The 17,245-nt window shown below is 42.8% G+C and overlaps 1 protein-coding gene across 1 annotated transcript in view; it reads left to right on the top strand.

Annotated features, from left to right (window-relative positions):
• The window catches only part of KIF5A (kinesin family member 5A), a 662,879-nt gene that overhangs the window by 206,559 nt on the left and 439,075 nt on the right, over positions 1 to 17,245 (top strand). Inside the window, exon 2 of the mRNA XM_078688970.1 lies at positions 13,082 to 13,169. Within this exon, the coding sequence (XP_078545096.1) occupies positions 13,082 to 13,169 (88 nt within the window). The remainder of the gene's footprint in view (positions 1 to 13,081; positions 13,170 to 17,245) is intronic.

The raw sequence follows: 17,245 nt of genomic DNA, 5'->3' as shown, positions 1-17,245 counted from the left end.
AGACCGGAATCATGCATCCAAGGACCGGTTTCTGGCTATCAGCCTTCATCAGCCTGGATAGCTTGACTCCAGGCTGATGGGGAAGGGCAGGGTGAGGGGTAGTAATGTATGGATCACGGAGTTAAACAGGTAAGTAAACGTATAAATAAATAAAACGAATTTCGTTGCGTGCACTACCCGGCAGGTACCCCCACCACTGGCCGCAGCTGCTTATTTTCACTTCCTGCCGGGCACAAACAGGGCTGAATTTAAGCGGCCAACAGCCCTTCTGTTTTTTTGAGTATCATCCTGGCTGAGAGACATTTGAAGCCTAACACCTATATACCAATGCAATGGAAGGACATAAAGGCCTATCGTTTATTACCTCGCAAAATACTTTAGAGAAACTATGACTTGGAGGTAAGCTTTTTACTTTGTTCAATCCCTGCCTGATGTGAGAGAAGTGAATGCACTGTAAGAATGAAAGATTTATGTGTGTATGAGTAACTGTACTAATAATGATTTAAATGGCACCTGCTATTGTAATTTTCCTTTAGTTGTTTTATAGCACTAGTCAGGTGACACTCTAGTCACCTTCAAGTTGAGTTATGGAAACACCCTCTATGCTGGGATCACCAAACAACTCACTAGAAGACTACAAGCCATCCAGAACACGACGCCCAGACTCATCCTCAACCTGCCACGTAGAACTCACATCATACAACACCTCAGGGAGCTCCACTGGCCCCCGATACACAAACACGTTCAATTCAAACTCCTCACACACACAATCAAGGCACTACACAACTCAGGATGCACCCACCTGAACAGTCGCATCTCTTTCCACCAACCACCTAGACACCTCCACTTCACAGGACTCCTACTTGCACACATCCCACACCTACACAGAACCAGATCAGGAGGACCGTCATTCTCTAAAGCGATCACTCCTAAAGAATGGAATGGCCTCTCGTTCCATATCAGAACCTCCTCCTCTCTTCTTGAATTCCACAAGAAGCTGAAGACCTGGCTTTTCAATTAACCAACCTATAGTAGGCATGGCTGGGCACATACAGTTGCTCTGCACCGGGATACCCTCTTGGGTGATAGTGTGTTTTACCAATCATACAAGTGTGTAAATTAATGTTCAGAAAATGTTACTTAAGAAAATAGGCGTTATAAGGTGTTGGAATCACATATCGTCCATACTTGTAGACATTATATTTTAAAAGTGAACTGTCGTTAGAAACATAAAGTCAGGATTTAAAATGTACATCAGTAATTAGGGTTGTCTGTACTAACAAGACTGTATTAATTCCCATAGATGCCCTTTTTTGCAATCTTAGAATAACAAAAGATTGAGAAAAAACAACAAGGCTCTAAATTCAAGACTTACAGTTCCTATGTAGCTCCTTGATGCCGGTAAATAGATCACTGTGCTATAGTAGAAAGACAGCAACTTATGAACTGGAAGTAGCAAAATGATCTCAGTGTCAAAAGCAATAGTCCACGTACCTAACTACCTTTTTTTTGTAACACAACTTTATTGATTTTCTGAACACAGAACAGCATATTTTTCAACAGCATATAACTTGAGTGGTCCCCCCCCATAACAGCATTCACAAACATGGTACGCAAACAGATATATCATATAGAATGAAAGCAAGGAGGGATAGAGTGACCTACAATAGTACAGTAAGTCTAGTACATTAGATCTGTGGAGGACATGTAGTTAGCAGGTTGTTAGGGCACAAGCGACAAAAATCAATATATACTAACACATTCTAAGAATTAAACAAGTGCTTATAAACTAACTCCTGTTTGCTAGGGTGAAGGTGGTGCATCCAGTACCGCCCTCTTATGCAACTGCCAGGTCAGTATTAGTGACGGCCAATAACTAAGCAAAGTCTAGAGGTTACAGGCACTGCAAGGCAGCAGAGACTTAATCATCACCCCCCTCTTAAACATCTGTCTGTAACATCAAGTAGCCTGCCCTAGCTGCCCCCCAAGGGACAATCTTGAAATATGGCGCCCTAGGCCTGGGCAAATTCAGGGCCTCTATCACCTTGTTTCGCCTCCCTCTTTATTATCGTTCCTTCATATTCCACCCATTTTAGCAGTTTCTTTCTCTATAACCAGAGTCTGGGGCCTTTCTAAGTACTTCCAAGAGATAGCAATTTGATGGTGAGCCAAGACCACTGGCAAGTCTGTGCAACTGGACGTAAATACCTTCTCCCGGGCCCTCTGGAAGAGCCCCAACCGGCAGTAAGCTGGAGTTTTCATGATGTGCCTCCCAGTGCCTTTAGGCATAAAATGTGCATGTGTCCAGCACTTACCTATCTACATAAAATATGTAGCTGTGATCTGCATGTTACATGATGTGCTTCGCAGCAGACGCATTAACCCTCTATGCTAATTTATGAGTCAAAACTGTGATTGGACAAAACACAGAACACTTCCAGAACTACATGAAACACCAGAGTTATCTTACGCTGTTATAATCCCCTCAAAAGTGCTGGGCACACAGAGGTATCCGCAGCAGGTGTCTCAAAAAGAGTATTTTAAAATGTAGCCTGTTTGTGACCAGTTAAGTAAGCTAGAACAGATTTGCGGTTGCTTTTATCCTTGTTACCAATTTATTTGCAGCAGATTTAGAAAAAAAAAATGTTACAAGTTAATTGTCCGACTCTGCTTTTCAAGCTCCACCTCTCTGGTCTCCGCCCCATTTTCCCTGCCACACCTTGACCCCCACTTTATGGGTTCCCGGAGTACTTTTTCTCTATTTCCTGAAGTGCACTAACCCCTCTTTTTCTCCTCCTGCCTTCACTCTTGTCTAGCGCCTCTCCCTGTGTATTTGCTTCTCGCTCCATCAAGGCTGGAGCGGCTGCAGTGATTGCGTTAGCTGCGTGCGCACTGTGCCCGGGCGCTGTCTAAAGAGCATATCTCTCTCTCTCTCTCTCTCTTTCTCTCTCAACCACGCGATCGATGCAGGAAATCTATGCCAGACCTGGTGCGGCTCAAAAGGCAGCACACCAGTTCCCGGAATCCCATTCCCCGCTGGCAGCACTGCGGCTGAGCCCTGCAGAGAAGCTAATGGATCTGTCCTGCGGCTGCAGGTTTCCAGGTCACTTTGCCACTGGCAGGCCTTTAAATGAGCAGCACTTCTGCAGCAGAGCAGGGCGTGGAATCACGTGTGCATCTGGCACATCAGTGGCGTTGATATAATCCAATATTCTAATTAGTTTGTTAATTACTTGGTCTTCATGTAGAGCAGACCACGCTCAGAGACCCAGTCCTAGAATGCTACCCAGTCGCACAAAATAATTGCATGCATTTTTAGCGTGCAAATGCAAGCGTGGCCCATTTTGGGCATCTCAGATCTTTGGGCGGTCCCCGTGTAAAACAAAGCATTGTTTTTTCATTTGAAAATCAGTTTTTCACCTCAGCCAAGGATCAGGCCCTTCGCACTTTTTTCAGGTCGCCAAGTAATTTGCAAAACAACAGCCTTTCTTGGATTGGTAACCTGCTTCTCCTGTAGACACTTGCAGGGACTGGCTTCACAGCTCATGTAAAGATAAAGATTAACTTTATGTTACAAATGTTATAAAATACCACTGTGCTGATATCCCAATTGAGTATATCCCACCTGGTATTGCTGCCCATGTTCCTTAACCCTCCACACATTTTAAATTTGCATTTGTTTATCAGAGAGCAGAAGATTCAAAGCTGTGGCAAATTTGTTTCACAGGTAGAATTGTTAATTCAATTTTCAGCCCCATTAGATAGTTTTGAAAAGTGTACTTCTAAATTGATCTTTGCCAAGCTGAGATGTTTTATATTTTCACCCCTAAACAGTAAAGAGTTGCGTAATGAAGCTGATTATAAAGCATTTGGATGGGCACTTCTCTTTGTAAATTACCCAAATGGTATGTTGTCTCACAGGTTAAACTAATTGATTTCCTACAAGAGAGGAAATGTCTGTCGACATTGGTGCCAAATGGGTGGGCTCTGCGCCTATGTATTAATTATACATAATTATATGAGCAGTTAACTTTGGCCCAGCCTTATGCCACCTGGAGCCTTTTCTTCTTTTGAAATTATGTTTATTAATGATCCCTTTGAGCAATACTGAGGTCATAATACCTACTTTTGGCATGATCTACGACCAACTCCCAGATGTCTGAACTCTGCTGAACAAGTTCATGTATGTCTGAGGGTAACTATGTCTGTCAGTGTTAGACATGGGGTCCCTAGTTGGCAGTGGTTTGCGTCTTGTCTAAGTAAGGACCCTCACTCTAGTAAGGGTAAGGGAGTCCAACAGCAAAGATAGCCCCTGCTCACCCCCTTAGTAGCTTGCCACGAGCAGTAAAGCTTATCTCAAAGGCAATGTGTAAAGTATTTGTACACACACACACACACAGTGAAAACACTACAAAAGGAGTTCACACCAGTTTAGAAAAATAGTCAATATTTATCTGAATAAAATAAGACCAAAATGATAAGAAGTCAACATACACAAGTCAAAATATCACTTTATATAGATTAAGCAAGTCTAGTCCATAGAAAACAATGGATGCATTTGTTTTTAGCAGAAAGTACCTTAGATTCGTCAAAAATTAATGCCAGTGCAAGACGCACGGGAGGTGAGGCGCCGGAAAAGCAAAGCAATGCGTCATTTCCTTGCTGCACAGGGGAGGTAATGTGTCAGTTTCTTACTGGCAGGGGAGGTGATGCGTTGGATCCTTACTGCTAGGCAGGGGTGGTGATGCTTTGGTTCCTTACTGGCAGGGGAGGTGATGTACTGGTTCCTTACTGGAGATGTGTCGGTTTACGGACACAAAGGCTTGGTCCTTACAGCAGTGTGGATGAAGAATGGATGATCAGGGATGATGTCTCGGAAATCTAGATGTGCTGTATCGATGCAACAATGGCGATCCAGGCTCTGTGTCAATTTCACTGCCACGAAGCAGGCACTGCATCGATTCCTCAGCTGCAAAGTAGGTGCCGCATTGGAGTCGATGCAAGTGCCAGGGACATTGGTGACGCAGTGCTTAGTACTCACGCTACAGTGAATTTTCTGACGCGCTGCAATGGCATGCTGTGGCCTATGGTGAAAGCTGTAGTTTGTCCGTTGAGCAGGAACTATGCTTCGGTGCAGGCAGTGGCGTTGCTTCAATTTTTTGCAGCGGTGCGTTAAGAAAATAGGTGCTCGGAGTTGATGTATGGATTTTCTTCTTGAGATCACCAGGTTACACTTCCAAGGCCCCAGGAACTGGATTTGGCACCACTTGGCAACTCAGGACTTTTAGCAGATGAACCCAGGCACTGGCAGGTGAAATCTGTAATGGTTCAGGAGGCAAGCATACACAACTCCTTAAAGAACATTGGAAGCAGGATACAGAAAGCAAAGTCCAGTCCTTCCACTCCAAGAACAGAAGCAGCAAGTACCATGTCAGCACAAGAAAGAAACAGGCAGAGTAGTAGTTCCTCCTACATCATCCTTCTCTTCTTCCTGGCAGAATGTCCTTAATTCAGATGTGTTCAGATTTTGGGGTGTCAGAGGTCCAATACTTACACCCCTTCCTGCCTTTGAAGTAGGCAAACTTCAAAGGAAAGTTTTTGTAGTACACAAGCCCCTGCCTTTCCTTGACCTGGCTCAAGAAAATGCCCACTTTCTAAAAGTACATATGTAAAGATGGAGGATGCACACCTTCTTATATTAATTTGATGATCAAACGTTTATCCTGTGGTGCGTGTGATCAGATCCTGTGGGCCGTCCCAGTCCACAGATCATACTTGCAAGTATAGGTCAGAGCACTCATCTTTTGCCCTTCTGTCGCACTGCGTGATAGGGAACTTTTCCCATTGTTCCATGTATTCCATTAACTATATTCATCTTTAGAAACACAAATTCATCCACTTCGTGTTATAAGATCAATAGATCACTGCAGAGACAGCGTCATGACACTCTTTGAATTTCATTTTCCAAACTCCAAATAAATACTGCGTACCCGTCCGGGCTTTTCACAGCAACACGTTATCCAAACAGTGGAATGTACTTCAGAATAGGCTCCTCACTTCATTTCCCAATGCATTTTGAGTCCGGTGTGACTCTTCATCGGGGGACACTGCAATAAATCATAAAAACAACCGAACCGGTTGCTCACAGCTGACCTTGACTGAAACCTAACTGAATACTGATCCCCTAAATTTTGTTCTAACCCAACCGTCCCCTGCTCTAAACTAATTCCTAACTCAATAACACTCCCATGTTTATCATTAAACCCTCCCGTCTTGCAAAACCACCCTTAAATTACGTGAAAATGAATCATGCTATTCCTGCTACATCCCACTGGAGAAGTGTGGCTCAATGGTTAGAGCGGCAGACCCTGATGCAGAGGTCTGACCAGGGTTTAATTCCCCACCTTGGTGGGTCTTGGGCTCAAAATTCCACGGACCTGATAATTCTCGCCTCGGTGCCTATTCCAATCATGGAGTCCCACTCTTCAACTCTGGGCAATAGCTTGCTTAATCTCCACAACGGCCCCCACAACGCTAGGAATCCCTGGTCTCCACTTTGGGGGTGCCCAGGAGTGAACACCTCACAGGGAAAGCCAGGATGGGTTCCACAGTGGTATTCGTACAAGCGCCTTGAGACCCTTGCGGGTGAGTAGTGCGCTATACAAGTATCAATTTACAATTTTCAATTTTACTTCAAGCTGTTGTGCCCACATTCGACGAAACCCAGCTACAACACAAAATAACCCAAACATTACAATTTCCTGAAAAAAAGCTTCCCCTCTAAACTGAAACCCCAACCGCCAACAAACTGCCATCCCTTCTTCCCCCCGTCCAGCAGGATTAATTACCATGAAAAAGACGATGTCAACAGACTAACCTCCTCGTTCACCTCTCTCGTAGTTGTCAATGATGATACTTTCATACTGCCGGGTCTCGACTCGCGCCTCCACGTAACCAATCCTTCTTACTCCTCACACCCACGTGACTCAACACCCCTCAGCTGTGCATCAATGATCTGTGTTGCACCCAAAAACTCCAACTCCCATAACGCACTTAACAAAATTCCTCCGTGATGCTGCTAAATTAAATCCCCACGTAATAAAGCTGAATCTAATTAACCTCATAAAGCCCTTGTTCTAGCCCCACAACACAAATATGCCTATCCATTACAATACTACCTCTCCCCTACGCCCGCCCCCACCGAAGACGAAAAATCACTGAGTTTGTGAACAAACAGAATTACAATATCCCAATAATGAACAAACCTTTACATTGCTTAAAAAACAGTAAAAAGAAACATCAAGGTGATAGAAAACAATATATGCCTCAATAAGTCTTATATGTGACATAGAAAGAGGGAAATGCCTCTCAGAATTGTTTGTGTGCAGGAAGGGGGCCCTTCCTGCACAAAAACAATCCTTCTTACAACGCAGGCCTCCATGCATAATGGTGCATGGGTGCCTCTGTTGGTGCTAGGCAGCCAAAAGTGTACCAGTGCAAGGAAAGGACAGGTATGCGCTGTATGATGTCAAATACGGTGCATTCCTGCCCTTTCCCATTCACACAGCTCAGCAAGGTTAACACCACTCCTTTCTCTATAGTGTCAGAAGATCATCAGCAAATTTATCCCAGTTGCCAACCGCACCACTCCACCAGGGGCCGGTCCCATATCTGAGCACAAAGCCGCCGGCTGCCATTGTGGCGCAATGTCCGACACTGCCTTCTCTGTCAAGACTAATGGCACAGATGGTAACCCTGCCGCTAATGCCAATGTCATCAATGCCAGATTTGGATCCAATCCATTGTTTGGTTTTCTAAGCTGCAGCCCCACATCGTACCAACCCAGAGTTCCACAGATAATACTCACATGATGATGATCGCAGTGTTTGTTATGAGGAGGGCAACATTTTGATGATTTGCAGGATTCCGATGGGCCTGACACATCCTCTGACACAGGCCTCTCACCTCCTAATCCTATTTCCACAGAAGAAACTGTCCACTACACAGCTGTTATTATGAGGGCAAGGGAAGTACTGGATTTATCCCTACTTTTGCAGGAGGTAAAGACCAATATTTTGACAGAGGCTCTTAACCCTGCAGTGACCACCTGTGCTTCTCAAAGTGGCTGAACGATAAGGGCATAACTCTGACTGCTTGACACCAGGCAGGGTCTTTAAACGCCAGTGAGGATGAACTATGCTGGCGGTGCCAAGTGGATACCGAATGGCACTTACACTCGGGGATTGCACAGGACGTCTTCGACCAATGGGGTGTGTTCTGGTTCAACCTATTCACTACCAAAAAACAAGCACAGTGTCTGCATTAGAGATCGGAACGCCTGAATTCTTTTCAGCCCCTCCCTCTCCTGCCCAGATTGCTGAAAGGGATAAAAAAAAAAAAGCCATGCCAAGTCATTCTTGTGGCTCCAGATTGGGCAAGGAAATGTGGTACCAAGAACTTCTGGCCATGAGCATTTGTTCTCCAAACCAGCTGCTTGTGTAAAGAACATTGTCACAACAGCACGGCCAGGTACGGCACCCTAGTATGCAACCATATACCTCCACTCATGGAGATTGAGTGGCAACAGATGATGACTTGTGCTCTTCCTCCCGAAGTAGTTGGGGTCAATCTGGCACCCATATAGTCTTTCACTAAGTCAGTAAATTCAGGGCGCTGGAAGAAATTTGTTGCTGGGGGTTTCACTCGTCATGTTCAACCCTTGCAGACAAGTTTGTCAGGCATCCTTTTGTTTTGTCTTTCATTGTCTCATGTAGGTCTGGCTGTGGCCACAGTTAAAAGTTATTTGTCAGTTCTGTCGGCCTTCTTATGGTTACCGGATCAGCCTTCCCTCTTTAAGTCACCTGTTGTGATACATTTTTTACGAATGTGCTCACCATTTAGACCTATACACAGTTTCCCCTCACGTCTCTTAACCATCAAGATGGTGTTCCTTGTCACAATCATATCTGCTAGGTTAGGGAGTAAACTCCAGGCATTGTGTGTATACCAACATACACTTTGTCCTTTCCGGAAAAACTAGTCCTCTGGACAAAAGCAGATTTTGTGCCGAAGGTGATTACACCTTCTATATAGGGAAATCAATGACTCTACCGGAACCCTATGCTTCACTACATTCCTATAAGGAGGAATAACTGCTTCACTGGCTTGAGCCCAAGAAGGCTGTCTGTTTTTGCATCGATCGAACCAGAGATTACCAGCAAAATGACCAGCTTTCATTGGGTTCTCTACGAAAAAAAGGTACAGAAGAGGACCATCTTGTGATGGACTGGCCTATGCATAAAGATCTAGGAAGCAGCCCCCAGAAGACTTACCTGCACACTTCATCGAAGAAAAGGCTGCTACCACTGCACTGGCACCTGGTGTACTAGTCACAGACATTTACTAGGCAGTTATGTGGGCCTTCCCTCCACATGCTCATAAAGCACTACTGCCTGGGCAACCAGGTCCAAAGGGATGAGTACCTCACCAAAATCTGTCCTGCAGGATATCCTGGTTCGAGTCATTCCACAGACCCACCGGCTATGAGGGTACGGCTTTGGTATGTATTTACAAGATGAGGAATCTGCAGTGAGAAGTCTCTACCAGAAGAACATGTTACTATATATCTGCAAAAGGTAAGTAACTTCTTCAAACAACCCAATATAGAATATTAGCTGCAGATTACAGGTTGCAATCCTGACTTGTTAGAGTAAACCATTCATCCTTTTGCATTTTCAAAGTCAACATGAAAGGGCATTTACTCTGACTGCTACATTTGAACAGAGCAAACCCTACCCGAAATGCTTGGTTGACAGTCCCTGTGGAAGTTTCCTTGGAGAAAGGATCTTGTTATCTGCTATCCAGGCCTCCACTTGCCTACCCACCACCTTTCTTAACCATCAGTATATTTGTCTGTATCTAACCACGAAGTTTGAGCTATATTCCTCTCCTTAAGATATTAAATATTCCAGGAAGTAAGGTACCATAACAATAACTTTGGTTTAGAAGGAATCAGCAAGAATTTCTATTTTTGTGTGTGATCTTTTCATAGGTTTAGCCCACTTTTGCTTTTACAAGTTCAGACAATTGAAATGGATGAGTAAAAAAAAAAACTAAGCTTCCAAATGTGAATGTATCAACCGTCCAAAGGTTAGAGACCTGTTGTAGGATCCTTCCAGAGAGATATGATTTTTTTTGTCAAATGCTTGCATTAATTCCATCCAATTTTTTATCGTTTTGTAGAAGTCCTTGTGGTTCTTAATTGTAAAAGTTTTGCACTGCACTCAGTTCCTGTGTGATCATTGATCCAAACAACGTATGATCTATTTTTTACTCTCTGGCGCTCCCTCTTTGACTTTATTGAGCGAGTTTTTCCTTGGAAGATAGTCTCTATGATCAAGAGACATATCATTCGTACAGGTGAATAACCAGATGATAAGATTGATCACGTTGACAATTGATGGGAATCCAAGCTCTGCTCAAAGATTTCTATGCTTTCACAATACACCTGTTTCTTTGTTTTTTCATTTCTGTTTTCAGTAGTCTGAGGCACTTGGTGGCACTGTGTTTACGAGCCCCCCAGTTCAGCTGGTTATTGATAAAAGTTATTTAATGACATCTAATTCTTTCAATTCATTTCTCTGATTAAACCTTTGAACAGCCCTGGAGATTTGTTATTCTGTTACTTCTGTCAAGGGTTTGCTGTGGGCCAGTCTACATTCCCTATCAAACCATAGATTTGACTTTAGGGTTGTATGTTAGACTGTTATTGAATGCTAGTGACAAACCGAATTAAATCCTATCAATGAGGCAATCATGGCATTCCATACAACTAATATTATCTCTTCGGGCATTAAAAATGATACAGTCTAGAACTGAAAGAGTTTCATTAAAAAAACATAAGAGCACTTTTCCTGAATACTTTCAATTTAAGTGCTATTCTATTCTGGTAACCTTACACATACCTCTCTGATCCTAGGGACAGCAGTAGCATGTTTAAGAAGGTCCAATATCAAAACAAGAAGAAGGTGATCGCTTTCCACCCTCAACCACTATTGATGTTAAACTGTAATTCACAATCTGTAGGTTGTCTCTTATTCCACAATCTGGCGCTGGTGAAAATCACCAGACTGGTGGGCTATATTTCATAAAGAAGAAACTCATAAAGAAGTTCACCTGTACCTGGTAATGAAATGTGGTATCTATATGTTGTTACGCATGGGTGATATTCAATGCATGAAGCAGCGTGAATACCATGGCACTTACGGCATGATTTAGAGTTTGGCGGACATATTACTCCATCACAAACATATGGGCATCCCATCTGGTGTATTACAAGTGCCATTGGGTATAATACTTTTGTAGTGCAGCAGCACCTGGGCTGAACTGGGAACCCAAAGCAGCCCTGGCAATTTTGTCAGACCACTCTCCCGCCAGGGGAGAAAGCATGAAGCACTTCTGTGTAACAAAACCGACCCACAGCACTGCTGCTATTGTTACTGGGGCCGATATTGCAGCATTACTGCAAATCCGGCCCCACTGCTCCAAAACCGGTCCCACCGCTCCAAAACCGGTCCCACCGCTCCACACCAGCCCTCCCTTCCAGGCTCACAGGCAAATGCTCGATACCCACTACGTCCAGTCCAGCCTTGGTGGACGGGATATCCGTCACGTTTGTGACGCAGTAACCATGCCACCGAACTCTACATAGGCACTTAGTGGTGAGACCAGAAAATGCTTCTTTCATCCACAGAAAATGTTTCTTCTAGCCAAGAAGTGCATTTTCTGGTCTTGCTACTTGGTGTCAGAGTTCTCACCTGTTGGGACTGAGAAAGGCTTAACACCTTCCACGCGGGCTAATTCCTCCGCGATGCAGGGGGAGGGGGGCCGCGCGCGGCGCCGCAGTGCTTGTGACGAGACCAGCTCGTCATGCTGCACGGTGGAGCTGTCCTCATGACGAGCTGACCTTGTCATGGCTCCGCCCACTCCCATGGAACACCTGCACAGGAGGGGAATTTGCCCCGCGTGGGCGTTACGCGGCAGTTATGACGAGCTCGGCTCATCATGAGCGCAGCTCCACTGTGCCTCATGACGAAGGGGTTAATGAACTAAGTGTAATGGAGTGAGTATTACGTCCTTACCTGCAATCTGTGTACAACCTTTGCATCACAGGTACAACACTCTGAGGAACCCATTACTCCTTTCACCCTTCTCATTTTGATAAAGCGAGCCTCTTTGAATAGGGTGATCATAACTCCTCCTAGCTGCAGTATTTTGAAATGGCAAAACATGCAGTAAAAAGCACTGTAGGTCAGTCGTTTACTGTGGGATATTGAGATAAAAAGCTACTATGACTACCATATCTGAGTGCTGGATAGCTTTGGTTGTACTGGCTGTTCAGCCTACAACACCAAATTAGCTTCCAGAGAAACAAAAGTTGATGGGAATGAGACAAAACATTTGATTTTAATACTCACTCCCACATAGTAAAATGTCATTTTCATAGGAGATCCTAAACCTTCAAACCAAGCCTCTCTCTCTTCTGGTCATCTTAAGTACCGCAGTTTCCTGCAGACAAGAGTATGGCATGCAGTGTCCAGAAAATCCGCTCCTTGGTATTTATCAAATGAACCTTAAAACAGAGATAATGTATTTTCCCTTCTTTTCTCTTTTTCCCTGCTTACTAATTTTCTGTTCTTTCTTTTTCGCTCTGTCTTTTATTTTGTTGTTCTTCTTATCTAAACAATGCAACTGTTTCTCACCCAGATCTCATATTCTTTTAAATATAATATCTATTGCATACATTACATTTGTATTTAAGAAATGCTTATCTATTTATGGTTCATAATGCCAAGTTGTATTGCATCTTATTATAATTGAATTAACTTGTGTTATTTAGAATTAATAAAGATAATGGAACTAAAAACATAGATAATGTATTTGTTGGAGTTCTGTTAGTGTGTGCTCATGTATTTATAAACACTGTTTGCTGATGTGGTAAGTGGATCGTTGTTAGTGTGAATCATTCTCCAAATCAGAAGTAACAAAACATTCACAGTGTTCCTTTTTCTTCTTGGCGCAGGGCAAACCCTACGTCTTTGACAGAGTCTTCCCTCCAAACACCACCCAAGAACAGGTGTACCATGCATGTGCGATGCAGATCGTTAAAGGTAAGGTTGGCAATCCAATGGTTAAGAATACACAGGAGGTGCCAACATGCAATAGTTTTCAATGGCATTATTGCAATGTTTTTACTGACTACATGAGATTGTGACATAAAGGAGCTCCAGGTGTAATTTACATTCAGGAACCTATCCTCATAAAAAGGGTAACCATGAGTGGTGTGATGGATTTATATGTCTGTACAGAACAAACAAATTGTGGTTAATTTCCTTGAGATACCGGAGAGTAGCCACTAGCCAGCTACCTCTTTATAAAGTTTCCAGTTACAAATGGACACTAGAACTAGGGGGCATATTGTCAAGGAACCGCTTTGAAATTATCGCGCTTTAGCGGCAGGAAACTGCCGTTAAAGCAGCGATAATGGGCTTGATAATATGCCCTTGAGAATTCCAATAGAAGCCCATTTTCTGGTGTTAACATGGGCTTCTATGGGAATTCTCAAGGGCGTATTATCAAACCCATTAACGCCGCTTTAACGGCAGTTTCCTGCCGCTAAAGCGGCAATAGTTTTAACGCCGTTCCTTGATAATATGCCCCTATGTTTCTAAAGAGAAAACTTTGTGATACATGAAAGTTTTTAATGCAGCTTGAATAGTGCCCCTAGAAGGGCTATAGTAGATTTTACCTCTCAAACTATGTCATCGTCATACCATGCCCACTTTTTTTTAATTTAAAACCCGCTAGACTACCTACCCTATGCTATTGCTGGTAGTACAGCCAATTGTAAAATACAAAGCTTAGTTTGACCTATTCCAAAGCAACAAAGATCGTAGACATTAAGTGCATCTATTAAAGAGGCCTTGCCCTGAGTAGTCTTTCTTATGAAACCAAGAATTGTGTACCTCAATAGTGTACGTTTTTTAAGCTGAAATGGAGATTTTCAAAATTTCTGGCCATGTTTTCGTTTTGATAATCACAGCCAGGTAGGTGAACTTATTTCTCAAGTTTATCCGTTGACTATTACCTCTGTATCACATTGCCTTTTTCTGAAGTTGGTATTGTGCAGTTCTACGTTTGATTGTATATCTTGGGTAGTACGCCCTGTGAAGATAATGATCCTGCTGAGATGGAGGCCTGACTGCCCAACAAGTTGACAGAAAACATGCTCTATTTTAAATTAAAACAAATAGTAAGAGAAAGACAGGTTAATCTACACCATACATTTGAAGACTGCTGTGTTAAAGCAATCAGGATCACTTGTAATCAGCAATGCACTTCACTGACATTAAACACCACCCTTGTTTTTACACGAATTAGAGGAAGGATTTCTGCTATCAGGCCATTGTTCACTCTTACAAATATTTTTAAGTTTTTTAGAAATATCTTCCATCTGAGAAGTCTTTCCTCTGAAGATAGTTGTTTCCCTTTTCTTCACTAAAGCAGTTTCTCTCCTTTTGTGTTCCTGTCACCTTTCCAATATTTCAAGCTTTGTAGCATTGCATCTTTCATAGATTAGCATGCTTGAATTAAACCCTGGCATCAGGCTGGGAAATCTCAGTCAGTATTAAATTAGTACTATTTCGATATGCAAATTAAAACTGAAAAATACGGATAAACGTTCACAAACCACAGTTAGCCCATTCACGTCATTATATGACCCACATTTCAGCCAATCAGGTGGAGGGGCCCAGCATTCCAACTTTCCTCAAAGGCTCCAACTTCCAGATTTTCTAGCGCTTGGTATGGTCTGAGCTGTGCTCAGCTATACTTCTTCTGAACCTTTAGCCAGTACTAACAAGGAAATCTGCACTTGGTGCTCAGGCAGAAATGTTGTCCTTTTTTCTTTACATATATTTTCTGTGACTGAAGCCATGGCAACCTTCTTACATTCAAGGACTCTATTCAAGACCTGTGCAGTGTGTGGGGCCAGGAAGGTTTACAATAATGTCCCGAACACAAAATGTATTTTTGTGCCTGCATAAAGCTGGCTATAAACCAAAAAACCGTGAGATCTGTGCGACTTTCAGCACCAAAAGTCTGAGACAATGTTTAGGCTGCTATGTCTCCTTAATGCTCACTCACCATGGGCATAATCTGAGAAAAGCACTCTAAAATCCAGAAAGTGCAATCTGAACAGTGCTGCAGAAAAGATATCAGCCAGTGGGGCTACTTTAGAGCCCTGTGTCACTCCCAAGAGACCCCTATCCCTGCCTTGAAGGGACAGACTGCTGGACAGGGTGAGATCCCCTCTACAACCTGAGGAATCTCACCAGCTATGAAAGAAAAATGACATAAAATTGTGCCTATGGATCAATGAGTTTAGGATATATTCCATCATCTGTAAAACCATTGCCAAAGATACTGACGACAATTACATCATCAATGATGTCATGAACTAGGATGCCATCATCAACAATGGTCACACTGTCGACAAAGCCATCATCAATGTGTAGGCCTTCATTGTTGTGGGGAAGATAAGCACAGCTTTCTGAACAGAAGGGTAGTTAAAGGTAATTGACCTGTCCTTTAATTGCCAACATATGTTTGGCAGACATGTAAATGAGGCTCTTCAAGCTATCAAGACTGACACTGATATCACAAAATCTCTCAGAATCCTACAGAGAAGACAATTTTTTCCTAGTACAGACGGCAGTAATATGGCCAAATACTTTTCAATCTTTGCACTTCCGCTACATTTCATTGCGATATATGGCTATTGTTCGCAGAGTCAAAATACCATACAGTACAGCAGGCACCACACAGAAAGACAGCAATGGAAACAGAGACCCATCATCCAATAAGGGCCCGGAAAAAAGAAGACGTACATGACTTTCTGATTGGGCCATCTCCCTCACCATTCATCCCAGTATTGACAGGCACATCTAACAATCAGGCAAAACCTACTATCAGATCCTTGGGTGTTAGACATAATTTCAGAATGGTCATACAATAGAATTTACATCAATGTCATTAACATGGTCCCAAATCAAAGAAAAGCACCATCACTTGGAGGCCCTGTAACAGGAGATAAACAAGATGGTTCTCTTGTTTATCTATTGTTTATTTAACCCTTTCCATGCTAGTATTTTTCCCCCGAGAATGTTGAGCCCTTTTTGGATCTTTGGGGTAGTTCGCGCTTAGGCTCCTTAACTTTTTTCCACATAAGGTATCCATGCCATATTAGCGTCCTTTTTTCCCAACACCATGGGGATTCAAAGGGTACCCATGATTTGTGGATTCCCTTGGAGGTGACCAAGTAAATAGCCAAAATATAGCAAAAGTTCGTTTTTGAGGGGAAATGGGAAAATGGTGCTGCGCAAGAAAGGTATGCTGTGCTAAAATCACCATATTTCCAGCTTTGAGGAACAAGCAGTGTTGAGTCAAAAAACTCTATAAGAGATGGTCAATTTGTTCTAATTTTTGTGATTTCAAACTACTTCTGGTTTATGGTGAAAACAGGTGTGAATCGTATGGGCGATACCAGAAAGCCATACATTTCTGAAAAATAGACATTTTTCTGAATATATAGGGTTATTTGTGTAGAACCCTCATTGCTTTCACAAAGAAACTACTTTTGATTTTTTTTTAATATGAGCTCATTTCTGACAACGTTTTCATCTGTAACTTCTTGTTACAATGTCAGATTTACAAAAGCAAAATACGGTTACACCCAGTAGACCCTGTTGGCCGTGTGGATATACAGGCCTTGTAGGTTCTACAAGACTCCGAGGTACCCAGAGCCAACTACCGAGCTGCACTTTACAATGGTGTTTCATTGTGTACCGACTATACAGCAATTCATATGGTAAAATATAAAGTGTGAAAAATGAGCATGAAGGAAACATATATATTTCTGAAATGTACACCAGATACTGAGCTTAGGAGCAGTGGTTATTTGTACATCACTGAATTTTTGGGTACCCATTCTAGCATGTGATTCAGAGGGCATTTTCCAAAATCTCTTATTTCCTACACTCTGGCTTACATATGGAAGGCACAAAAGCAGGGAAATCCAATTGTTAATGGCAAAGGTTCCACTATTCCGTATTTCCATATGTCTCTTGATAAAAATGGTACCCCAGTTCTGTGGCTAGACCTAGTGGTTTTGACACAATATACCCAA

The sequence above is a fragment of the Lissotriton helveticus genome, chromosome 1_1 (assembly GCF_964261635.1).
Source record: "Lissotriton helveticus chromosome 1_1, aLisHel1.1, whole genome shotgun sequence".
Lineage (NCBI taxonomy): Eukaryota > Metazoa > Chordata > Amphibia > Caudata > Salamandridae > Lissotriton > Lissotriton helveticus.
This window is presented reverse-complemented; position numbering and strand designations above follow the sequence as displayed.